Below are 25933 nucleotides of genomic sequence, written 5' to 3' on the forward strand. Positions count from 1 at the left end.
AAAAAACGGGATCTCCTTGTTACATGAGGCAAAATTCTGGTATAGTAAAGTTTAACACAATATCTTTTCCTGTAGCACTTAGAAGAGCTGTCATTTACAGCTTGGTATATTTGTTTACAATGAGATGTATATTGTAAGTCTTCCAAGATGGAGACAAGTTTCCCAGACTTGTTTTTTTATGGCTCCTGAGAAACATTTTATAGAACAGTGCTAAGGAAAAAGTACTGATGATCTAGATGAATATTGGTTAATGACTTTGGGCTAGGTCTTCAATCTCTAAACATTAGGTCCTTTACCATTTAATTTTGTTTTACATATATGCAATACATATACCTGTCACACCACTAAACACACAGTGAGTAGTGAATGATAGCTGTTTTTAAAGAATGAGTGTGCTCATTAGTAAATTTGAGTCTCTTCTACTGAAGACATAATGCTTGCATCAGATCAAAGACACCTTTAAATGCTTAACACTATAGTTGCAAGCCAGCCAACATCTTTGTCAGAGAATTACTATAGTAATGCATTATAAAGTGTAAAAGAAATGTGAGACTGCAAATTGTTAATATTAAAGAATCAGGGCTGGGGATTTAGCTCAGTGGTTCTACCACCTGCCTCACAAGCACGAGGTCCTGAGTTCGATCCCCAGTGCCAAAAAAAAAAAAAAAAATTGAAAGAATCAGAAATACTAGGGCTGGGGATTTAGCTCAGTGGTTCCGCCGCCTACTTCGCAAGCGCAAGGACCCAAGTTCAATCCCTGGTACCCCCCTAAAAAAAAAAGAAAGACTATATCTGTATAAGACAAGATTTTTTTCATATATTTTCACCTAAACAGTATAGTATGGTAGATAATGCAGAAACAGACAAGACTAAGTTATGAAGCCATTTAGATTTTTTAAATGTAAAATAATTTAGAACAAATGTAAAATGTAAAGAAAAAAATGTATAAGCAATTTAGACCAGTTTATTCTTTTAAAAATGTGTTAATGTGGCTTGTTACTTTTCAGTGAATTAGCAACTTCTTTTAAAGTACTCATTTAAAATTTCTCATATGGCAAATTTTGATTAGTAAAACCTACATAAACAAAAGTTCTTTGGCATCTGTTTCTAGTCAGAAAGATTGAGCAAGGGAATACATTAAATACGGGACACATAACTTATAAAGTTATTTTATGATAATTACCCAAAGAGTCAAATGCAAAGAAGTGCAAGAGATTAACAGCACACTAGAAGCCCAAAGGATTCAACTGAGGGCCTAGATCCCAGCAGTTTACCAAGTCCAGCTGAAGGCCTAGAGTCCAAGGCAATGTCCTCCTCGAGTCCAGCCAGTGGCCTAGAGTCCACGACAGTGTCTCATGCTTGTCTATTGAGAATCTGCACCTGGAAGGCCCAAAAACCAGTGGTGGAAGCCAGAAAATCTACGCTGGTGAGATAAAGGATTTGTGCCATCAAGCTGAGGGATCCACATTGGAGCCAGAAAATGATGCTCATTGTGAAGATCAGAGCTCCCCTGATGAAAACAGCAGCCATTCCCAGCAGCAGCGAGGCCCTGAGCTCCTCCTCCGATGAGAACAGCCTAGTTTGCATCAGGAAAACCATACGCAACAAGGTTCTAGCAAATCAACAGGCCAAGATCTTCCCCTCCAATTCTCTTTTTTATGGCTATTGGTAACAGTTTTCAGATGGATCCTCCACACCCAGACCATGCTGATTCAGTTCAGCTGGGTGTTACAAGTTGACCATTAGTCAATCCACCACAGCATCCTTTATTTTCAAGACTTTAAAGAAGTGCTAAAGACCAAAACTTTCCTCAGAACAGCGGACCCTTGACTTACAAACTCATTTCATAAGGTGTGGTTGTAACTCAAGTTGGTCAGGCTCCTCTACAGAGCCTTCAAAATCTCTTGTATAATTTTAGGCCACACTTTCTTCCAGGCAGATCTCAACATCCTTAGACCTAAGTCAAAGATTTCTCAACCCCACACAGGAAAGGCTGTTGTAATGTTCTTTACAGAACTCTTTAAGGGTTAAATCTGTATCTGAGACTATCTGGAAACAAAAGCAGCCAGCATTTGGGTTGGGTTTTAACTCAAGACTTTGTTCTAAGTTAAAACTAACATTCAGGTTGTAATCCAAGTTGTTTGTATGTCAGGCCTGTCGTAACTCGAGGGCCCACTGTAGTTGAAATTTGCCGAAAATACCCAAACAATACAGTATTTGGTAATTACTCTTTTCTCTTTCATTAGGTTCTTTAGTAATTGAGGATAAAGAGAGCCAGCCGCAAATGCCTAAGCAGAATCCTGTCGTGGAACAGAATTCACAACCACCAGGTGGTTTATCTTCAAACCAGTTATCCAAGTTTCCAACCCAGATCAGCCTAGCTCAATTACGACTCCAGCATATGCAGCAACAGGTAATGGCTCAGAGGCAACAGGTGCAACGGAGGCCAGCACCTGTGGGTTTACCAAACCCTAGGATGCAGGGGCCCATCCAGCAGCCTTCCATCTCTCATCAGGTAAATTTGGAAGCAGGCCTGTCCTAACTTAGATAATTGTGGTATTGTGTTCAGCAGCTCTTAAAATAACTAAGACACCCAGAATCCTTTAATATAGGAATTTATAAAAATTTACCACATTAAGGATCCCTGAATTTAACACCTAGATTTTAGCTTTACTTAAAAAGAGATTTAATGGTTTATTTAGTTGTTTTGTCTACTTTCATCTACTGATCATCTTCATATTATACCAAGGGTATAAATGTATTTCCAAATAACCCATGCACCTGTGATTGATGGTAAAGGTAGTATAGCTGTAATTCCTGTATTTGTGCTTCAGAATAACAAGTACTTTAAGAATCTGCTCTGTGGGGATGCAGTAACACTGCATCTTAGAAACGAGGCAAAATGAAGTATGAAATAGATCACGGCTCATTAGAATATTAACACTTTCATATTTTTTTCCTGAACAAATACTCTATCCATGTTTCTTAATTTTACTAGATATCAAGTATTCTGTTAATTTTCAATCCAATTTTTGAAGCTAAAAGGCATATACTTTTATTAAATCATAAAGTTCTGTTTAGATGTGGACATACTTAGATTAATAAATGTTTCAGTAAAGTTTTGGAAGTCTAATTCATATAAATTATTATTTTCAAATACTTCTCTTAATTTATATTCTTCCTGTTTCTGCAAAGAATTTGACATGATTTAGGTAAATAACACAAATGAAACAGAATAGAGTTTCGTAAAACAAAGTATGTAGAGCTAAGCTAAGAATTCTTGTTATACTCAAGAACAAACCTTTGCTCAGAATTTCTTTATCCTAGTGTCAGGTGTGGTGGCACACAACTATAATCCCAGCTCTCAGTAGGCTGAGGCAGGAGGATCACGGTGAGTTCGAGGCTAGCCAGGGCCAGCCTGGGTTTACATATCGAGACCGTTTCAAAAAATGAAAACAAAAAAAATTTTATGTAAGTATTTTTCTAGTACTAAGAGGAGTATATGATACGATTCTTCATATAAAATGGCATCACCCCTCCCTCCCAAGTGCTAAAAATTAAACCTAGAGAATGCCGAGCTTACAGCCCCTTTTTATTATTTTATTTTTTTTATTATTTTATCTTATTTTTATTATTTTATTTTTATTTATTATTTTAAACCCAGGGTCAGACTGGGCTTAAACTTGGTATCCTGTCTCAGCCTCTTCAGTAGCTGGGATTATAGATGTATGCCACCATGCCCAGCTAAATGGTATAACATTTTCTGTAACACATGATTTTTGTCGGACTCTACAACCCTCAGTAAAAGTTGTGGGTATATGCAGAGCCAGTTCTTTTATTTCATGGTGCTAGGCTGAAACCCAAGGCCTTGCACATGCTAAGCTCACGAATTACTCTAATCTATATTCCCAGATATATATGATGTTGTTTAGATATTTCTATAGAGTCCTGAGGTGAAGTATTTGTAGTTTATGAGTTTCTAGTTATTTGACTAAGAAAGCACTTGAAATTCAGGGAAATAATAGCAGGCCTGTTTAAAACTTTGTTTCAATTCAAGTTTCAACAGGAAGAAAGTAGCAAGAAATTTGAAAGATCTTTGGTGAGTCATCCATTGGGAGAGAATAGTATGCTTAAGATACCAGGAGCAGGGCTGGGGATTTAGCTCAATGGTTCTGGCGTCTGCCGCGCAAGCACAAAGTCCCAAGTTCGATCCCTGGTACCAAAAAAAAAAGAACAACAAAAAGATACCAGGAGCATACCTGGTAGAGTTGAAATTTTTAAAATTGTGACATTACAAACAGAATAGAGTGTTAATAACATTTTTTAAGCTAAATGCAAAAAGGATAGAGAAAATATTTTTGAATGCATGTATTAAAAATCTTAAGTGAGATGCTGTGATTTTTATTTAATAGTTTAACCACAAAAATGATGACTCCATATTTCAGTTAATTTCCTTTTCACCGAGTAGTAAGGAACTGAGATATTTAATAGATACTGTGTGAAAAGAATTATTCATATAAACAGGAACAAAACAGAAGAGAACCTTGACCCTTTAGCAGACAGATTTGTTTTTGATCTTATATTCAGTCCCCAGGACCCTATGGTGTAACTTATGCACTGTACAGCTTTTATATAACATTATTTTCCTTCACAACTTGTAGTCCTTTCCTCACACATGGTCCCTTTTCAGTCTACTCTGCGCGCCCACATCTTCTTTTGCACGCTCATCTCTTTATCAGCTGTCTTCCAAATACCCACTTCTGTGTTTTTCACCCATTAGTATGCCCTTTTCTATCAACTTGTACACTGCCTTGTCCCCCAGTTTTCTTGGTTTTCTTCCAATTTGCTTATATGTGTGTATGGGGAACCATCTTTTTGAAAGAGATGTCTGTGTGCCTCTTGCTTTGTGCGAGTGTGCAAATAATACCATACAGTTGTTGAAAGGACTGCTCCCAAAAATGACTTACACAGTAGTTCCCTACTTGAGCAGTTATATGACTGATTGCTGCAGGTTTGATCCTATATTTATTTAATGCATACAGTACACTCCCTTAAATTCCAGTGGACATATCTGCTTGTTAGAGAACACTGTCTCATTTATTTATACACAGTTCACAGGAGTAGTTCTCACTGTGATTATGTCTGTTTGGTTAAACTCCAATTATCATTCTCTCTCTCTCTCTCTCTCTCTCTCTCTCTCTCTGGTTTTTTTTTTTTTTTTTTTTTTTCTCCCCCTCAGTCCTGGGAATTGAACCCAAGGACTTCACACTGAGCTACATCTACATCTTCAGTCTTTTTTTGTATGTATTCTTCTGAGACAGGATCTCAGTAAGTTGCCCACGCTGGGCTCAAACTTGGCGATCCTTCTACATGAGCTTCTATACTGCCCAGTACAGTCCCTCCTGGGATCACACCATACCTGGCATCTATTCTTAAGTGTTATTCTCAATCCACCACTGAATCTTAAAATTTAAATTCCATTTATTTGACCAAAATATCACTAGTATTGCTATTTCTTTTAAGATCATAACAGGTTTCTACTTTTTTGAAGTTGCTTCCTGTGCCACAGCATTCCCACCAACGAATCCAATGACCTATAACGGTGGGAGTTAGGGGTGTCACCTATGAGTTCCTCGATGCCAGGGTTGCTATCTGGTCCCACTGATCTCTTACATGACATAGCACAGTGCTCAGGCATCTTGCCATTCGCTGTTGAATCATACTAGGAACATCAGGCTGGGAGAAGGGAAGACTAGGTGGCAAAAACTTTACATAGACCAGCTTTATTCTCCCTTAAAGACCATTTGGGAGTGGTTTCCCACTTAAAAAATTAATCCTTTGGATAAATTTAGTTTTCCACTATTTCTATTATAATTGCCTTAGTTTTTGTTTCTGTTTCTATGATGTAGAACCCTCTAGTCAACAAAACTTTTTTTTTTTTTTTTTTGGTACCAGGGATCAAACTTAGTCAACAAAACTTTTCTAGAAAAATCAAAAAGAATTGCTATGGCTTCAGGCATATGTTTCTGTAAAATCTGGAAGCTTTTAGGTTTTTTTTTTTTACGGTTCTGGGCATTGAACCCAGGACCTTCACACGGAGCTACTTCCCCACCCCTTATTTTGATGCAGAGTCTCACTAAGTTACCTAGGTTAGGCTCAAACTTCCAATCCTCCTACCTTTGTCCCAGAGTAGTGGGAATTACAGATGTTCACCACTGTGCCCAGCAATAAAGTTCTATTGTTTTTCTAATACTTTTCTACTCTTGTGCAAAATTTTACAGTAGAGTTTGGTCCCAGAACAGTAGCTAAATCTGTCTTTCACTAGGCCTCTAATTGCTGACTATTCTTGAACGAGGGTAAACTCAGCACAAACAGATTTATAAAGGAGGAAAGCAGTTAACCCAGGACAGGAGAGTAAATTCCACAAACGTGAGAAGGAAAAAGAAATAAAGAGAGCGTATACTATAGTCCACAGCTGTCTGCCTTTACAGTGTCAGAGTGTGAGATGATGGTACTTCCACCTTACCTCCATTTATGTTTCCCCCTGGGAATGTGAAACTGAGAAGTTGTATACCTACACAAAAGAATATTACAGTAAATATAATATATATTACAGTAAATTTCCAATTATAGAGGTAATTGGATGATCAGAAAGAAAGAAAGAAGTATATAAAATTACTATTTTTCTAGAACTCTAGTCTCAGTCTACAGGACTGGCATTTATTGAGACTTATCCTCTAAGATGTAATTCATCAGTGTTTTTGTTGTTTTATTGGATTTTTTGTTTTGTTGTTTGAGATAGGGTCTTGCTATGTAGTTCAGGTTGGCTTTGAACTCACTATGTAGCCTAGGCTGGTCTGGCACTCCTAGTGATCCTCCTGCCTCAGCCTCTACAGGCCTTCACCACCACGCCCAGCTAGTCAGTGTTTAACAGCTAAAAAAAAAAAAAAAAAAAAAAAAAACACATCAGAACATGTTTTGGTAATGATAGGGTAGATTAGATTTGGTGAAGGCCTTCATGCTCACTTTTACTACCTGTGTGACTTTTTCCAAATTATCTAAGTGTTTAATCTTTCTAATTAGTTTTCTGATTTGCAAATAGAGGGGAAAATATCTACTGCACAAGGCTTAGTGATGAAATATATGTAAAATACTGTCATAATGGTAGAGATCAATAAGATCTGAGACTTGTGGTGGGCCCCCTCATTGAACCCAAGGCCTTTGTACTAAGCAACGTCCCCAGCTGTTTTGAATTTTGAGGCAGGGTGGGCCCAAACTTTCAGTCTTCCTGCTTCATCATGCCACAGCGCTAGGATTATAGGTTTGCACTAGTATGCCTGGCTAAAACTTGTTTTTTGGAGGGGCGGGTGGATACCGGAGATCAAACTCAGGAACTTGCGCTTGTAAGGCAGGCACAGCGCCACTGAGCTAAATCTCTGGCCCAAACTCGTTGATTTTTAAAATATAATATTGGCCCAGGGATTTAGCTCAGTGGTGCTGTGTCTGCCTTGCAAACGCAAGGTCCTGAGTTTAATCCCCGGTACCAAAAAAAAAAAAATTAAAATGTAATATCATCCATTTTCATTATTGATGATTTGTTAAGAATACAGACCTTGGAGCTAGACTCTTCAAATCCCAGCTCTATCCCTTACTGTCTGTTAATCTTGGGCAAGCTATTTGAATTCTCTGTACTTTTAATTTCCTTATATGTAAAATAAATATAATCCCTACCTCATAGGATTGTTCTTAAGATTAAAAGAGTGAATATATATATGAAGCACTAAAAGCAATACCTGGCAGGTAATAATTCATCAATAAATGTTAGCAGTTACTCTGTCACTTTAAGAGGTTTGAAGAGGCGTTCTTTATAAATCATGAAGGATTTAGAAGGATACCAAAACCACATTTGTCTAACTTCCCAACATAGCCTATGTCCAGCCTACAAACCTAGTAGGTAACCTCTCTCCCAAGATTCTATCCTAATAAAATTATTTTAAAATTGATTACACAAAGCTGGCGTGATGCTACACACTTAAAATCCCAGCACCCTGGGAGGCTGAGGTAAAAGGATCACAAGTTTGAGCCCAGTCTGGGCAACCTAGTAATTTAGCAAGATGCTGTCTTAAAATGAAAAAGGGGCTGGGGATATAGCTTAGTGCATGGTCCTGGGTTCAGTCCCCAGTACCAAAAAAACAAACAAAATCATTTAATTGTAGGTAGATGTCAGCCCATCCCCGCCCCTCATTCCCTTTTATAAGACCCTTTAAACGTCTTAATGGAGGTAATTGTTACTGACATGGTTTAATTTCCTTGTTCTAGCAACCCCCTCCGCGTTTGATAAACTTTCAAAATCACAGCCCTAAACCCAATGGACCAGTTCTTCCTCCTCATCCTCAACAACTGAGATATCCACCAAACCAGAATATGCCACGGCAAGCAATAAAGCCCAACCCACTACAGATGGCTTTCTTGGCTCAACAAGCCATCAAACAGGTATATTTCTACTTCAGTTGCTTATTCTGTTTCTGCTTATCTTTTTCTTTAAATCACATTAAATTTATAGATTAAGCAGCAGGCTATGGAAAAGCAAGAGCAAGCTTGCTTTACTTTTTTTTTTAATGACTGAATTTCAAAGTTTATTACAGACTTATCTATGAAAACAAAGCTGAGACTCTGTGCTTTGTAATCAACAAGAGAAATTAAGCTACTTCTGCAGCAACAAAGGCCCAGTATAATGAATGAGTGCTTGGTATTAAATTTTATAATAGTAATGTGTATAACTTTTAGACAAGCACATTGTATTTCCTAAAACAAAAGTATTTTTATAAATCCAAGTTATATTCCACAAAGAGTATTTTGAAGAGATTTTTTTGGAAAGAAATTTAATTGTGGCACAGTTTCCATATAGAGTGCGTATGTATCCAATGAAGCATAGTATTAAAGGTTACATATTAAATCTGATAGTTTACTATGTTCTCTATGTCTTCAGGAAAAGATATCTGTAGAATTGCTTTATCTTAAAACAAAAACCATCTCAGTGCTTTGTCTTCTCAAATGCACCTCTGAACAGTCTTTCCAGCAGAAGGATTTTGGACTAGCCCAGGAGTTAGCTCAGTGGCACTGCACCTGCCTCCCAAATACGAGGTCCTGAGTTTGATCCCTGGTACTGAGAAAATTAAAAAAGAGAAAAGAAAAAAAAGAAAGTTAGAAGCCTTTTGGACTAATTTTGATTTAATTTTTTTTTGCTAAGGACAAGCTTCCTATGTATACACACAAAGATGATGATGGTATCTCATAATCTTATTCATTTTAATCAGATCATTTGAAAGTTTTATTTAAAAATATTCATGCTCTGTGTGGCTATGTGTTTGTGTGTTTGATGTTTGGCTTTGCTATATAATTACCAAATTTTCTTGAATAATATTAAATTAATTGGTTTTGTAATTAGGATAAGATATAAAGGAACCAAACTATAGTTGGGCCTTAACTTTTTAATTTTCCTAATAATTTTGTGGAGGTGGGCAGGTTTATTCATTTTAAATCGTGCTTAACTGTCCTTCTTCCTCATTTATTTTAGGTATTTTTGTTGTTACTGTTTTTTGGTTTTTGGTTTTTTAGGTACCAGGGATCGAACTCTGGTCCTTGCTAGCGACAGAAACACTGAGCTAAATCCCCAGCCCTGTTGTTGTTTTTGAGACAGGATCTCTCTATGCAGTTCAAGCTGGCCTTGAACTTACTATATAGTCCATGCTGGCCTCAAACTTGCAGTGATATTCCTGCTTTAGCCTCCTAAGTGCTGGGATCATAGGCGTGTGCCACCACAGTTGACTATTTATTATGTTTTACTGAGTAGATATTCTTTATATTTTTTTAAATGTTTTCTGACCCAAAATCTAAACATGAATGAATAAATGAACTTATCATCCAGGAGAAAATACAGTGAGAAACTTGTTTTAATTTAACAAATTGTGGCGTACTCATACAATAGAAATACTGCATATATTAAGAAAAGTATATGATCTAAGTGTATTCATGTGAGAAAAATGTTACAGAATTATATGTGGTATTGTTTATGTATGTTTTAATCAAACATACACAGGAAAAACCAGGAAAGATGGCCACTATCTAATTGATTATTCTTGGGAGAGAAGTTGGATGGAGGATAGCCTATGAGGGGTAGGGGATGGTAAAGATGACATTCATACCCGTACCTTCATGTGATTCTATGTGTAGTTTTTATTAGTAGAACATATAAATTAAACTTTTCAAAATTAAAACTTTTGAGACATTATCTGCTCTGTAGTACCATCCATATATAAATGACTGTGCTGGGGCATTTTCCCCTTTCATAGTCATAGGGAAGCTTTCAGTTGCTTTCCTTTCCCCCCGATATTTTATTACGAAAAATTTCAAACATAACAAAAGTTGAAAGAATTTTACAGGGCATTTTGTTCTACTTGCCTTATCTCATATTATCTGTCTAGATGCTTATCAAGCCATTTTTATTTTATTTGGTTTTACGATATTGGAGATTGAACCCAAGGCCTGTCCTTTATATATATATATATATATATATATATATATATATATTTTTTTTTTTTTTTTTTTTTTTTTTTTTGTACTGGGGATCAAACTCAGGACCTTGCACTTGCAAGGCAGGTAGTGGAACTACTGAGCTAAATCCCTGGCCCTATATTTTTCTTTTGGTACCAAGGATCGAACTCTGGACCTTGTGCTTGGGAGGCAGGTGCCAGAACCACTAAGCTAAATCCCCAGCCCTGTATTTTTCATGTTGAGTTAGGTTCTCCTTAAGTTGTTCAGTCTGGGCTTAAACTTGTGCTCCTCCTGTGTCAGCCTTGCACAGTGATGGGATATTGGCTTGTACCACCATGCCTGGCTGAGAGCTTTTGAAGTAAACTGCAGGCAGTAGCATGCTTGATTTCTGTATATTTTAGTGTGCCAGCATTATCTTAGTTTATATGTTTATCTCAGCTGCTAATATGAATGACATGACTTTCCTCAGGTATAGCAGGGCTTTTCATATATTTAAAATGAAAAAAGTATAAAAACCTGAAAGGCCTGATCTATGACTTCCAGCTATTTCAGGTAGGGGTAAAAGAAAATATGTGCTATCAAACCTCCACCTGTACCTTGTTTGTGTTGCATTGCTTATGTGTGTTTATCGTTCCAAGACTGGGTACTATGGTTTTTTGATACACACTAACAGTTGTCTTCCAGTAAAACTGGGTGCTTTTTTTATTTTTTTGATACCTATCATTCTCCCCTTTCTTTTCACTGAAAACACAATTGACTTCAGACAGCAGAATGGGTCTTTTACTTCATTTGATGTCTGAAAGAGTAGTTGACCGACAACCTGTTTTCTTCCATCTTGTTCTTGCAGTGGCAGATCAGCAGCGGACAGGCTGCCGCCACAACTGCCAGCAGCTCATCCTCTACTCCTTCCAGCCCCACCATCACGAGTGCAGCAGGATATGATGGAAAGGCTTTTGGTTCACCTATGATTGATCTGAGCGCACCAGTGGGCGGTTCTTACAATCTTCCTTCTCTTCCTGATGTAAGTATACACAAAATTTATACTTCCAGCCTGTTTTGGAAATTGTCAATTAATTTGGATCTGGTAAAAGGGCTGGGTTTGTTTCATTACAGGTTGTTTTTTTGGTAATTTGTTTCTTTAGAAATATTATAACAGTAAAAATTAAAGTTATGATTACTTGGAAATACAACAGAATGTCTTTCTGGGGTCTGGAGTTAGAAGGATTTTTAAATAAGTAAGATGGTGGATCATAGAATCAAAGCTGGGAAAGGAGGGCAGTAAGACCAGGGGTCATAGAAGTCAAATGGCTGGAATGTAATAGATTAAAATTAGAGGATCAGGGATTTAGCTCAGTGGTTCCGCCGCCTGCCTTGCAAGCGCAAGGACCCAAGTTCGATCCCCAGTACCAAAAAACAAAAATTAGAGATGGATGATAAGACATCAGACGAGATGAAGATGCGATATATTCAGTAGTAGAAATCCAAACATTTTCTCCTAGATTGTCCTGATCAGTGCAAATTACCTCTTTATTTTTTTATATTTAAATTAAATAGTATATTCATTTTCCAAGCTCTTAACTTTGTCCATATGACTTTTTGAACATCTTCCCAGAGGCAGAAAATACATCATGTAGACAGATATAAGTTGAATCCTTATTTACCCTTTTCTTATTCTAGTCTCATTGTTATGAATAAGACCAAATATTAAAAAAACTTGTCAGAAATATTTTGTACAGCTGTACTTGGAAAGAATCACCTGTCATTGTGAAAGAAATGTTTTAATTTTCATTATTTAGCTTGTTTTTCAAGTTGAGATCAATTGTGACTTTCTAATAGTTACATTGTTCATCTTATTACAGTTATTTTAGTTTTTTATAATTTTATGTACTCTAAATGGGTAGAGTACATGTATTTTTTTCATGCATAGATGCTACATAGAAAACACGTTTAAACGTTCCTTAAGTTAAGATCTAACATCCATTCATTCTGGTCTTTGCACTACCTGAAAGTGTTGGCCAAGGTAATCCAAAGAATATTAAAATGTAAATGATCGTGTATACTCCTCTCATTTTCCCCAAATGAAAGAAGACCCACAAGAAAATAAATTCTCCTACCTTTTCCTCTGCATTCCCCGTACCAGTGACCCTTTGTCTATCAGCTTGTCTTAACTGATACTCTATCTGAGGCACAGTGACTATTTTCTCAGTCTTCCTAAGGATGTTTCATAATTACCAGTACCACTATTCTAGGTACACAAACAAGAAATAATTAATTATGTTCAGTCTATGCCGTTGGACTGTAGGACCATAGAACCCTGATTGAGAAGACTGGATCTGTGTTAGAGAATTAAACTGGACTTTAATCACAAAAACATTCATATGAATTTGGTAAATTTAGGCATGAAACAATAGTTGCATTTAAAGCAATAAACTCTTAATTGGAAATCAGTACATAGCCTGGCAGTGAATTAGAAATCAGTGTTATTTGTATATCCATTGCATTAAGACTCCAACCCCTTGCCTTCACTAAATAGTAATCTAAAAATGCGGGTCAAGGACTTGAGTGGCTTACAGCCCTTTGAGAGCCCTCAAAGCCAGCCTTCTGTCTGGGTGAAGCCAGGTGTTCTTCATATTGTGCCAATGAAGCCGCAAATCACAACAGATTCAGTGCAGAAGCAGATGGAGAAAAAAGCCAATTGATTGCTCTTAAAGCAGACATAAAAGAGATTTGCAACAGTGGACAACTGTACTACTTTTCTCTTTCCAAGTTTGCTTCTTTTTAATGCAACTACCTAATGTGTTAAATGAATTAAGAAAAATTTTTTAAAAATTTGTGAATGACATATACTCCTTTTTTCCAACTATTCACTTCTGAAATAGTATGTTCTTAGTATATTTAACTAAGAATGTGTAATGTTAAAAGAGTGAACATTTTTATTCGAGATTGTTTATGAGAAATATCTATTAGAATTTCTGATGCTTTTTTGTTTGTTTGTTTTTTGGTACCGGGGATCGAACTCAGGTCCTTGCGCTTGCACAGCAGGTGGCGAAACCACTGAGCTAAATCCCCGGCCCCTCTCATGTGTTATTTATATATCTTACTATTTGTCAGTAATTCTTATTGAGTTTTCTTATAAACTTTTACGTTGCAAAAGAAGTTTGCCTTGAAATAATTTGCTTTCTTCTAAGATTGATTGTTCAAGTACTATTATGCTGGACAACATTGGGAGGAAAGATACCAGCACAGATCATGGCCAGCCCAGACCGCCCTCCAATAGAACCGTGCAGTCACCAAACTCATCAGTGCCCTCTCCAGGGCTCGCAGGTCAGGCTCCCTCTTCTGATGTTGCAAATGTCTGGCTTTTACTCTAGAAATGACTGAAGTCCCTCTCCTTCACCTTCTATTGCATGAGTAAGATGTGTCTGAGCTTTTGGTATATTTAAAATTAGTATGCAGTACTTCCAAAGAAGGAAATAAACTCATTCCTTAATTTCAACAGATTTTATAGGGATTATAGCATTCCTAGGAGAAAATAAGTATTACATTCTTACTAAAAAGTTGTTTATGGTGTTCTTTTAGGGTGTAATTTGTCTAGAGTTAAAATTTATTAATGATCAAACATAGATCAGTCTTTCGGTGGTTTGTTTGGTGTTTATGTTTAAGAATGATTAGTGTACCTGTTCATTTCCTGTGAGATACACTCTAATACTACTATTGGAGACAATGACATACAGTAATAGGTGTTTGGAACCAAAAAAAAAAAAAAGAATTTAAGTCTTTTACTCAGTGATACAAGCATAATGTAAGGCAGTTAGATAATTTAATTGGGAACACCTTCCCCCCCCCCTTTTTTTAATCTTTTCATTTTTATTTTAATTTTTTGTTAGTACATGTTGCAATGCATAATGTTTTCATTATGGGGAGTTGATACATACACATTTTACATCTTAGTCCTTTTTGTTTCTCTTTCCCCTCTCCTTCCTCTCCTCTTCCTTTGTCCCTAGATTGCCTTCTCATCTGCAAAAGGTCTACCACCCTGTTTATTACTGGCTTTTATTTCGCTCTTTAAATTATTTATACTCTGGGTTTCTCATATAAGAGAAACTGTCCAATATTTAACCTTCTGTGTCTGATTTATTTCACTTAGACAACTATTTTAAACATACACTTTGGAAAAAATGCAGCAGAGAAATTGTTTTATCACCTGGCGAGTTTATATAAATAAGGAATGTACTTTATATTGCCAGACCACATGGTAAATGGCTGTTGCCCTAAAGGGGAAATATGTATACCCAATAAAACAGATTAAACCCAAAAAAGTTTACTCTCACTGCTAGTTACAAGAAAAATCAAAATCATATATAATTTCTAATCACCAAACTACCCATTATTTCGTGACAGTACTCATTAATGAAAATATAACGAGAGAGCTGCCTTCACATTTAACTGGTAAGACGTAACATGGCCAGAGCATTTCTGGAAGCCATTTTAACAATATTCCTAAAGTTGACATTCGTCCACCACTAAATGCCCCAGACACCACACAGAGTGCCCAATAATCCACCACCAGCACATGGGCTCTTCATTTCCATGGCAGCCATTCAGACCCCCATTTGTTTATTGCCTCAAGTCTGAACTTCTTGGTGTGACTTTCATTGTCTTCTATGAATTGATCTCATTTTGTTTCTCCTGATGGTGATTTTCTTTTTTTGAACTCCTAATTTTTATTTGTTATTGCCCTGTGTAGTTTTCACTGGGACTAGGGTCCTCACTGAGATACTACCCTGGCTACTCTAGCACAGTGATTGTTGAACTCCAAGTTAGAAGTTGTAATAGATGCTACTGGCAAGTTTGTTAACTGGCATAGGCCAGGAATGCCCCTAAACATCCTGTAATCCACAGATGTTCCCACGTAGCAAAGAACCTTGCCCGAAGTCCGTGGCATTAAGGTTGAAAGCCCTGCTGCTCTGGGCATACAGATCATGCCTGAACGTTGGCAACTACCTACTGTTCCATAGAATCTCATTGTATATTTCCAGTTTCAGAGTAGTGCTAAGTGAGCACATTCAATAGGACTTATCCATAATTATTAATTCTTATTAATATGTATGATTTCCCCCTTTTTAGGACCTGTTACTATGACTAGTGTCCATCCCCCAATACGTTCACCTAGTGCCTCCAGCGTTGGGAGCCGGGGAAGGTAAACAACATTAATCGTGTTCTCTAGTACAGTCACTCCTCAGTATCCATGAGAAATTGGTCTCAGGAACCTCCTGAGGTTATTAAAATCTAGATGCTCCAGTCGCTGTTAGAAAATGGTGTATTTGAATATGACCTACATGTCTCCCCATAAGCCTTTAAATCAGCTTTAGATTACTTATAATACCTAATACAAATAAATGTTGTATCAGTTGTTATTCTTTTTTTTTTTGGTACCAGGGATCGAACTCGGGACTTGGTGCTTGTGCGGCAGGCGCCAGAACCACTGAGCTAAATCCCTAGCCCTAGTTGTTGTATTGTTTAGGGAATAATTACCCCCTCCCCCAAAACAGTCTAACTCAGACACAATTTTGGGGGAGTGTGGACGGTACCAGGCATCGAACTCGGGACCTTGCACTTGCGAGGCAAGTGGCGGCACCACTGAGCTAAATCCCTGGCCCAGTTCAACCACAATTTTTAAATCAGGTATTTTCCATCCACAGTTGATTGACTCCACAGATACAGGGGCCAACTGTACATAAACTAGATTCTCTTGCTAGTGCTCCAAATGTTTTATATTCAATGCACTTTGAATAACTTCCCATTATTTTAAATTTTTTATTGAAATTTTAATCATAATTATATTTTACTTTAATAAGCTAGTGAAAGGATTAAAGTACAAATTTATCTTTAAAATTAAAAACTTTTGTCTATATGTTGAAAATAAGAATATGTTTTACATTAGCGTAATAGCAAGGAAAAAAGTAGGTATAACACAGCTATATAGAAGTACCAATTTAGGGAAGAGATACCCTTTTTAACTATTGCAGTGATGTCTGATTTTTCTAATGATCAGACATTAATTCTACTTGAAATAAATTTATAGTTGTCGAGATTCTTGGCTACCACTCTGCTCTGCTCTTCTCATTATGCTTGAGAATTGCTCCTAGATAGTGACCACAGTTCCTCCTTTCTTAGTCAAATGAAAGAAGCCTCTCTGAGGGCACAGGTTGGCCTGTAATCCCATGAGAACATAGTGGCTCTCTATACGAGGCTTTTGCACCACCCCTTGTGTAAGTAGCAGAAGACCAACTAATGATTTCCTAGTTGTTTTTATACTTTAACAACAATTTTTTTTTTTTTTGGTACCAGGGATCGAACTTGGGTCCTTGCGCTTGCAAGGCAGGCAGCGGAACCACTGAGCTAAATCCCTGGCCAAGAACAAATTTTTATGTGAGCTTCAAGTTTTTGTCATGACCAGAGAAGGAAATATTAAAACCTAAAAATAATGGAAGTTCTAAGATACCAACATGTTTTTCCTCTGGTACCAGGGATTGACCTTGCACTTGCAAGGAAGGCACAGTGCCACTGAGCTACATCCCCAGCCCTGATACCAAACCTTAATTGCCCAGTTATGGAATCTCAGAATATTGAAGCCAGTTTTATTTTATTTTAATTCAGATTTATTTACCTTGCCAGATGTATAATGTAACTATATAGGTTACATTGTGAAGTATTTTTTTTATCAAAAATGAAACTTGTGCATATAGTAGTCATATTTTAGTTATGCATCACTTATTGCTGATGTAATGTAGTTATTTTGAGATGATACAGCATTATTTCAGAGTGTTAATACTATACTTTGTTGTGAGATTTTTGGTGTAGTATTTTTAGATTTTTTTTTTCCCCCCTCTTTTACAGCTCTGGTTCTTCCAGCAAACCAACAGGAGCTGATTCTACACACAAAGTCCCAGTAGTCATGTTGGAGCCAATCCGAATAAAACAAGAAAACAGTGGACCACCTGAAAATTATGATTTTCCCGTTGTTATAGTGAAACAAGAATCAGATGAAGAATCTAGGCCTCAAAATGTAATTATCAGTTCATGCAATACCATTCCTGATTGGGGGTAAGAAGAGGGTAGTCCCCAGGATAGCAGCTCTTATAGAACATTCTACAGTAGAAAAGCAGACTCCTCAGGGAAGTAGCTGAGCAGAAAAGAACATTTCGACAGTGTTAAAAATCATTTTATATATACAAAAATAAATCATTTTATAACCTGGTGGAGATTGTCATGGAGATGGGTACCTAGAAAAATAAGCAAAATGCTCCACAAAGGAAATACAGTTTTAGTACATTTTGTGATTCTGTATTGGACATTATTTACATAGTCGGATGATGAAACAAACATCCAAATACACATATAACTAAAATTTACATATCAGGATATAACCTAAACAAACATTTAATTAAAAAATTATGATTTTTCTGAATACCTGGCCAGTACAGATTCAGGTCAGCTGGCATAGATGGTAGCCATAAACAGTTATGCTGGCTCCTACCAACTAAAAAGTTAACGGTTAATGCAAACTACATGTAGAGAATGGATGGGTACTGACATGTGAGTGCAAGAAGGGTTTGGAGAGTCAGAATGCAAAAGCCTAATCTCTGGATCTTCCATAGGAAAATTTCATATATATATAGAGAGAGAGAGAGAGAGTTTATATATATATATATATATATATATAGTGTTTAAAATTGAAAATCCAAGAAATTACACTACTGGCATTTTCTATAGAAATATGAAAGTAAGCTAGGCACAGTTATATGTGTCTGTAATCCCAGCTATTCAGGAAACTGAGGCAAGGCCAGCCTGGGCAACATAACAAGCCCCTCATCTCAACAAAATAAATAAAAAAGGATTGCTCCTATATCTCTATATTCAATCCTTTTCCTTGAAGTAAAGACTACCTTTACTTGGCACCTGATTTTTTGTGTAGTTTAGATGCTGCACAGTTACAAAGCATCTTGCACTCAACATGGGATTTGTTGAAAAGGAAACTACTGTTTTTAAAATATATAATCACCAAGTAAAAAGAATCTCATGTAAGTATGCCATGCTTATTTGCCTTTCTAGATGTTTTTTTTTTTGTGGAATACTGTAAACATGGTCAGAATTGACCTTTTCATTGACTGAGTGTGATACTCAGGATTCTGTGGATACATAGATTGTAGGTGCATAGGTTGTCCAGATTCTACCTTATTAGTCTTATTTTGAGGTTTGTTTGCTGAAATGCTTAGGATTGTTTTGTTCAGGGATGCAGTGAGGACCAAACATATAAGGTGAAAATTCATAGTTCCATTTTCTCTAATAAATGATTTGACTTTTTTGTTTATTTATTTTTTATTTATTTTTTGGTACTGGGGATCGAACTCAGGACCTTGCTCTTGTGCGGCAGGTGCCAGAACCACTGAACTAAATCCCCAGCTCTTGACTTTTTTGTTTAAAAAAAAAAGGAAATGCGAAAGTAAATAGCAGAAGAAAATGCCAACTTTGAAAATAGTTGCCAAGGCCCAGGATTTAGCTCAGTGGTTTCGCTGCCTGCTGTGCAAGCACAGGGACCTGAGTTCAATCCTTGGTACCAAAAAAAAAAAAGAAAAAGAAAATAGTTGCCTCTAGGGAATGAGTGCTTTTAATGTCTACATTTATTACTTGGAAATTTTTTTTTAAATGTTCAGTGGGTATAGTTTTTGTTATTGATAAAAATTTTTCACTATCCTAGTATCCACCACAATTTAGATTCATCTTGGAAATATAATATCTGTCTTAGGTGTAATTTGAATTTATAGCTGCAATACATACATATTTATAGTTTATGTGTCTAACTTCCACACTGCTACCCATTCTCTAGTTTTTGTAGACATGAGCAGACCCCAGGGTTTTCCTGTATTATCCACACCCTTCCTGCCCATCGCCTGTGTTGACAGATTCAGTAGAGCTCCAGTCTCCTGTGCCATTAGAGATTCAAGTGCAGTTCTCACTTGTTCAGAGTACAAGGGGGCCATGGGAGAGCCCTTTGTAGTCTAACATTGCAGTAGTAAAAAAAAACCAATTTGAAAACATATGCACACATATGCACACACATTGTTTTCTTTCTTACTGCAGACCAACTATCCAAGAAGCATACTTACTTCCCTGCTCTTAAATAGCAGTCAGAGCTCTGCTTCTGAGGAGACTGTTGTAAGATCGGATGCCCCTGATAGCACTGGGGATCAGCCTGGACTTCACCAGGAGAATCCCTCCAATGGGAAGTCGGAGTGGCCCAATGCCTCCCAGAAGTCACCCGTTCATGTTGGGGAGACAAGGAAAGAGGATGACCCCAACGAGGACTGGTGTGCAGTTTGTCAAAATGGAGGAGAACTGCTGTGCTGTGAGAAGTGTCCAAAAGTTTTCCACCTCTCTTGTCATGTGCCCACGTTGACAAATTTTCCAAGGTAAGATACTACTTGCCTTTCCACATTCTTTTGCTGTAAATCATCGAGCAGGGGTGGCTTGGTTCGCTCAGTGGAAGTAGATTTAGCAAGCATATGAAAAGCCCTAGATTCAATTTCCAGCTTTGCAAAAAAAAAAAGTTAAAAATAATAACAGTGAACTTTGATGATCTCTATAATCTAAAATCTTTGTAAAAACTGTAAATAAAATTCCACAAATGCATACAGCACTGTAAAGTCCCTAATAATCATCTAGGGTTCCCTCTTCCTAAGCTTTTTTGCAAAAAACTGTCTAGGCTGAGAATGTAGCTCAGTGGCAGAGTGCTTGCCTGACATATGCAAGACCCTGGCTTCAATCCCAACATGGGAGTCAGGGGAACCTAGTCTGTTAGGAGAATTTAAAAAACAAAACCAGGGGCTAGGGATTTAGCTCAGTGGTTTCCCCGCCTGCCTTGCAAGTGCAAGGTCCCGAGTTCGATCCCTGGTACAAAAACAAACAAACAAAAAAAAAACAAGCAAAAGGCCTCTTAAGTTAATGTGTATGTTTAAGATTAATATATATAATACATATAAAATTAATAATTTATTAATACATAAATATTTCATACCTCCTTGACTAGATTTTGATATTAACACTTAGGCCTTGGCTCACACGTGTAATCCCAGCACTCTGGAAAGTTGAGGCAGGAAAGGAGGATTGAAACTTTGAGCCAAACCTGGGCAGCCAAGCAACGTAGCAAGACCCTCCCTCAAAATAAGAAGGGATGGAGATTTAGCTCCATGTAAGGTCCCTGAATTCAGTCCCCGGTGCAATCAATCAATCAGTTCTCACTGTTTGTTCTCCCAGCAGATGCTTTGAACCTAGTAGGTATATGGTAAATATTTAGTGATTAAAATTCATGCCCAGTAAATCTGTATCCTAGATAGCATGGAGGGCGTGAGAAGGGGAAGTGGTGAAGGGGGAGAATTCATTACAAACTCAAAAATACATTATCTCAACAGTGGAGAGTGGATTTGTACTTTCTGCCGAGATTTATCTAAACCAGAAGTTGAGTATGATTGTGATGCTCCCACTCACAATTTGGAAAAAAAGAAAACTGAAGGTCTTGTTAAATTAACACCAATAGATAAAAGGGTAAGTCTTTGGACATTTGTACCCTAGAGTGGTAGGCAATTGTTTTGATTAGATACATTAAATTTTGTATTGATTTTTTTTAAAGGAGTTTTTAAAATAGACCTGGAAACTTAGATAACAGCAAATTATAGTGTTTTTAAATTTACCCGGGAAGCATGGCAGAGTGTGTGTGTGTGTGTGTGTTATAGATGCTTAAAGTACTTGCACAGGATGCAACCTGAGCTTTTAAATTTAGTCTGCCTTGAGTAAAAGTCTTACCTTGTTTCATCTCTATTACATGTTTTCTTCCACGTAATTTGTTTAGAAGTGGCCCCAGTGATCTGGGCTTCTCTTTCCACTCTTCTGGACTAGGTTTATTCATATCCAACTAATATTTAAAGATGCAGGGTTAGTTTGTTAAATAGAAAACAGTATGAAAATGTCAGGCAAGAAGGCCACAAACAGTGCCAGGTCTAGACACAGTGCCCACTGGGATAACCTATCCAAGAGAAGTAGCAGAGCGCACAACAGGCCATCTGCATGCAGAGGGGAGCCAAGGAAGAGTCCCCATACATCTCTTAACTGGATGTGGTCTTCTTTCCTAGCTGTTACTACAGCACCCAGTCTGAAGTGGAAAGTGACTGTAAAGAGCTTCAAATGAGTTTCTAATGATATTGTTCTTGGTTCAGTTAGTTAGAAGGACTTTCTCAAATACCACATAGAAGGAAAGCAAAATTCCAAGATTTAGTATCTTCCTTATTATATTCGTCTAGTTTTAATTCTTGTACTTTGAGACCCATGGAATTCTCACTGAAAATAAGCAATGACTTCCATTGTGGGTTTTTCTCCCTTAGAAGTGTGAACGCCTACTTTTATTTCTTTACTGCCATGAAATGAGCCTGGCTTTTCAAGACCCTGTTCCTCTAATTGTAAGTATTAATGTCATTTTGTACATGTTGACATAGTGAGATGTGGACATTTCTTTTTTGGAAATTTTGTTTATGTGTCTAATTTCTATACCATTTTCAATACTTGTTAATAGCTAATCCAGATCTTAAAGTTTATTAATTCATATGGAATGCACTGATCCCAAATAGTTATGTTTTGACATTAACAAATTGATTGCAAGCTTCTATTCATTTGTCTGGTATTTTTCTCACCTTACCTAATTAACCTGCTATTTGAATATGTTTTCCATGTTTGTATCTCAGAAGGTGTAGGTATATATCTTAAGCTACTGGGAAAAAACGCCCTGACTTAGAAGCTTCCCACATATTTTCTGTACTTATTTTAATGTATAGGTCTAGACTTCCAGTAATAAGTGGACTTTAACAATAGAAAGTAAGCTGAGGAAGGGATATATGTTCCTATGCTAACCATTGCCTTCAAAAAGGTTCATACTGGGCCGGGGATTTAGCTCAGTGGTTTTGTAGCTTGCTGTGCAAGCGCAAGGACCCAAGTTCAATCCCCGGTACCAAAAAAAAGGTTCATAGTGAGAGTTTGATGCAACCTAATCTTATATTCGTGGAAAGGGACCACTACCCAAAATATGTTCTCTTCCTATTCTGTGATGTCTGAAATTTCTTTTTGGGGCAGCGAAACCACTGAGCTAAATCCCCGGTCCCATGTGTGAAATTTCTTTAAAAATTCAGTAAATTTGTCCTTACAGTTTATTAAATTTTAAAAATTAATGCAAGGCTAGAAGAAAAGTAACTTGGTAAATATATAAATTCAGCTGATAACCATCAAATTTTTTTCTTGAGAAAAAGTAGAGAAAGGAAATAAATAATTCCAGGGTAAAGGGACTTTCATACCCAGAAAAGGCAGAATAAAGTCAAATAGGCTGGTGTGATGGGGCACACCTAATCCCAGTGCTCAGGAGGCTGAGGCAGGAGGATCTCCACGAGTTCAAAGCCAGCCTGGAATACATAGTGAGACCCTGTCTCAAAAAAACAAACCAAGGACCAACGCACTCCACCACTTCACCACCCCATCTCTCCCTCTTAGACACTATCTTTCAATAAATTTCTCCCCACCACCACCACCTCAGGGATCGAACTCAGGGCCTTGCCCTTCCCAGGCAGGAGGCACCGCTGAGCTACATCCCTGGCCCTTTCCTATTCTTTAAAAACAAGTTAAATAAAACAAGCTTGTAATGCCAGTACACACTTAAAAACTTAACTCAAAATTAATGATTTTATGATCTTGGCTTACAGCTATATTTGTATTAATAACAACAGTAACAGGAAAATATCCTTTGTTTTCTTTATGTGTCATCTTTTATTAAATGTATAATATATGTGTGTGTGTATTTAAATCCTATGAGGTTGCCAGGATTATTCCTATTTGGAATATGAGGAAACTTTCAGCGATGTTAAAAAACTTACCCAGGATCTTGCTGTTGAGTGGTAGAACTGGTGATCAAGCCCTTCTTCACCACTTGCTGTAATTCATGCAAGAAATGTCAGATAATACTAGAAATAATACTTTTTTCTAATAATTGCTTTTTATTTAATACTCAAAGATGGAAAATAAAGTTAAAGAATAAATGAAGACATGGCTTTTAATTTAAAATGATTCATAAAAACTTTTGAAAAAAGTGACATGAAACACCACTATGTGAACTTCAGTAGGCACTTTGTAAATGTTGCCAAACAGTTTTTCTTACCAGTGATAAAATGCAAAAATGCTGTAAGAACAATCTTAATTTTCCTATTACTTCTTACAGAAGGTATTTAGGACTGGGTAGGATTCGGTTGTTGTATTATAACATCTCATTTGTTTTGAAAGGTGCCTGATTATTACAAAATAATTAAAAATCCAATGGACTTATCAACCATAAAGAAAAGACTGCAAGAAGATTCTTCCTTATACACAAAGCCTGAAGATTTTGTGGCTGATTTCAGATTGATCTTTCAGAACTGTGCTGAATTTAATGAGGTAAGGTGGGAGGGCAGCCACTGTGTGAAAGTAATCATATACGAAACACGCTGTCAACAGATAAGGAAACCGAGATGTCTGTGGGGACTAAATGTCTGTGTTTTAGGTCCATCAGGGTAGGAGAGAGGGAATTAGGAAGACTTTATCCACATTTATATTCAAAGGTTTATTATATGGGTAGTGGAAATAAATTACAAATTATAACTAATAACGATAATAATTTAGAAAATATTCTTGTGGTCTAGAAGTTTTTGTCATTCTCAGCTTTTTTTTTTCTTCATTCTCACCTTTATTTCTTAAAATATGGACTTCCAGAGTTGTCTTTTTGTTGTGCATTTTGGAATAGGATAATCCAGAAGGTTCTCATTTAAAATTGGCTCATCTCTTAATCATCTAATCATTAACCTTTGGTTAATGGTTCATTCTAGAATACCACATTTCATTTACTTTGTTCTAAAAATACTTTTAGGGATCTCATTGATTTATCTTCAATAACCCAGTCATACCATTACCACTTTTTGAACGATGTAGAGAAGTCAGAGTCTTTCATTTACCTTCAGTCCATTGACCTAATCTCAAGACTCAATAACGAACAGAAGTTTGAGAGATTACTTCTATTATTAACTGTCTAAAATGTTGGTCTTTATTTTTTCATTCTTTTTATTTTTGTCCAACAGCCTGATTCAGAAGTAGCCAATGCTGGTATAAAACTTGAAAGCTATTTTGAAGAACTTCTAAAGAACCTTTATCCAGAAAAAAGATTTCCTAAAGTAGAATTCAGGAATGAATCAGAAGATAATAAATTTAGTGATGATTCAGATGATGACTTTGTACAGCCCCGGAAGAAGCGCCTCAAAAGCATCGAGGAGCGCCAGTTGCTTAAATAAAGCAGCACCATTGGCGTATGTCTGTTGGAGATTTTTTGTTTGTCAGTAATTTAACATCATTATAAAGAAGAATTTGTGAGCTGTTTTTGATGTTTACTAGACTATTTCTTTAATCTATTTCTTTTAACCTCTTATTAAAAAGAATGAAAAAGAGGAAAGGAAGGAAATGAATGGAAGAAAGAAAATGAAGGAGGGGAGGGAAAAAGGATGGTAGAAGAAAAGGAGAAAGAAGCATCAATAACAAAAAGACGTTCTTCCCACTTCTTGGATTCAGAACCACAATCTGGAGTGATAGCTACTATAGAAAGGAAATAGACTTTGTATGAACTCTTAAGTTGAAAAGTTAAGTGGTTTGAATGTATGCGTTAATCCGTTGTTAGAAAATTAATGCCACTACCCATTAATTATCACCCAGCCATAGACCTAGGTTTGAGGGGGATACCAAATGGTCTGATAAAAGGATAGATTAGATGCCATTAAGAAGGTTCTTAATAGTATATTATGAGAGGTGGCAACGGTATTAAAGAAAAATCAGGAAAACAAATGCTTTTTGTTTTTGTTTTTATCTTCTCTATAGAGGTGTTTGGTATAGCTGGTTTTTAAGGCCATGTTTCATACATTACTAGATCTAGATTTTCTTTAGCTTCTTCCTGTGACAGAAGGAAGTGAGCACATGTTTGATTTTGATGTGTGTCTGTGTGTTGTTTGTTGTGGTTGTTGTTTTTTTTAACTTTGTAGATAGTCCTCTAATAAACAGGGCTTTGGAGTATGGCTTTTAGTGGAACTACCCAGTTTTGAAATACAGCAGGTGCACTGTATTTAATGTGAGATTTCTTCAACGTATGCCCTGTTGGGCACTAAATATAAGTTCCCCTAAAAGGGACTAATTTTGTGGTTGTTATATGTCTTTATAATTTCTAATGAAAATGTGTTGTAGGATTTGGAACAGGCAGTTGGGGAAAATTATT

The 25933-nt window shown here is 36.7% G+C and overlaps 1 protein-coding gene across 3 annotated transcripts in view; it reads left to right on the plus strand.

Moving 5' to 3' along the window:
• The window catches only part of Trim24 (tripartite motif containing 24), a 109059-nt gene extending 83550 nt beyond the window's left edge, over window positions 1-25509 (plus strand). For 2 of the 3 annotated variants that reach the window (XM_087205904.1, XM_087205906.1), the window contains exons 9-19: window positions 2247-2515; window positions 8320-8493; window positions 11402-11575; window positions 13743-13878; window positions 15682-15754; window positions 17455-17623; window positions 19699-20027; window positions 21027-21159; window positions 21993-22067; window positions 23929-24078; window positions 24756-25509. In XM_087205904.1, the coding sequence (XP_087062030.1) occupies window positions 2247-2515; window positions 8320-8493; window positions 11402-11575; window positions 13743-13878; window positions 15682-15754; window positions 17455-17623; window positions 19699-20027; window positions 21027-21159; window positions 21993-22067; window positions 23929-24078; window positions 24756-24965 (1892 nt within the window). In that variant the 3' untranslated portion in view covers window positions 24966-25509. The remainder of the gene's footprint in view (window positions 1-2246; window positions 2516-8319; window positions 8494-11401; window positions 11576-13742; window positions 13879-15681; window positions 15755-17454; window positions 17624-19698; window positions 20028-21026; window positions 21160-21992; window positions 22068-23928; window positions 24079-24755) is intronic. The other variant, XM_087205905.1, reaches the window with a different exon arrangement.
• Window positions 25510-25933: the final 424 nt, after the last annotated feature.

The sequence above is a fragment of the Heterocephalus glaber genome, unplaced genomic scaffold (genome assembly GCF_053883595.1).
Source record: "Heterocephalus glaber isolate CG9 unplaced genomic scaffold, H.glaber_assembly_v1.0 deba00000621, whole genome shotgun sequence".
NCBI classification, from domain to species: Eukaryota; Metazoa; Chordata; class Mammalia; order Rodentia; family Bathyergidae; genus Heterocephalus; species Heterocephalus glaber.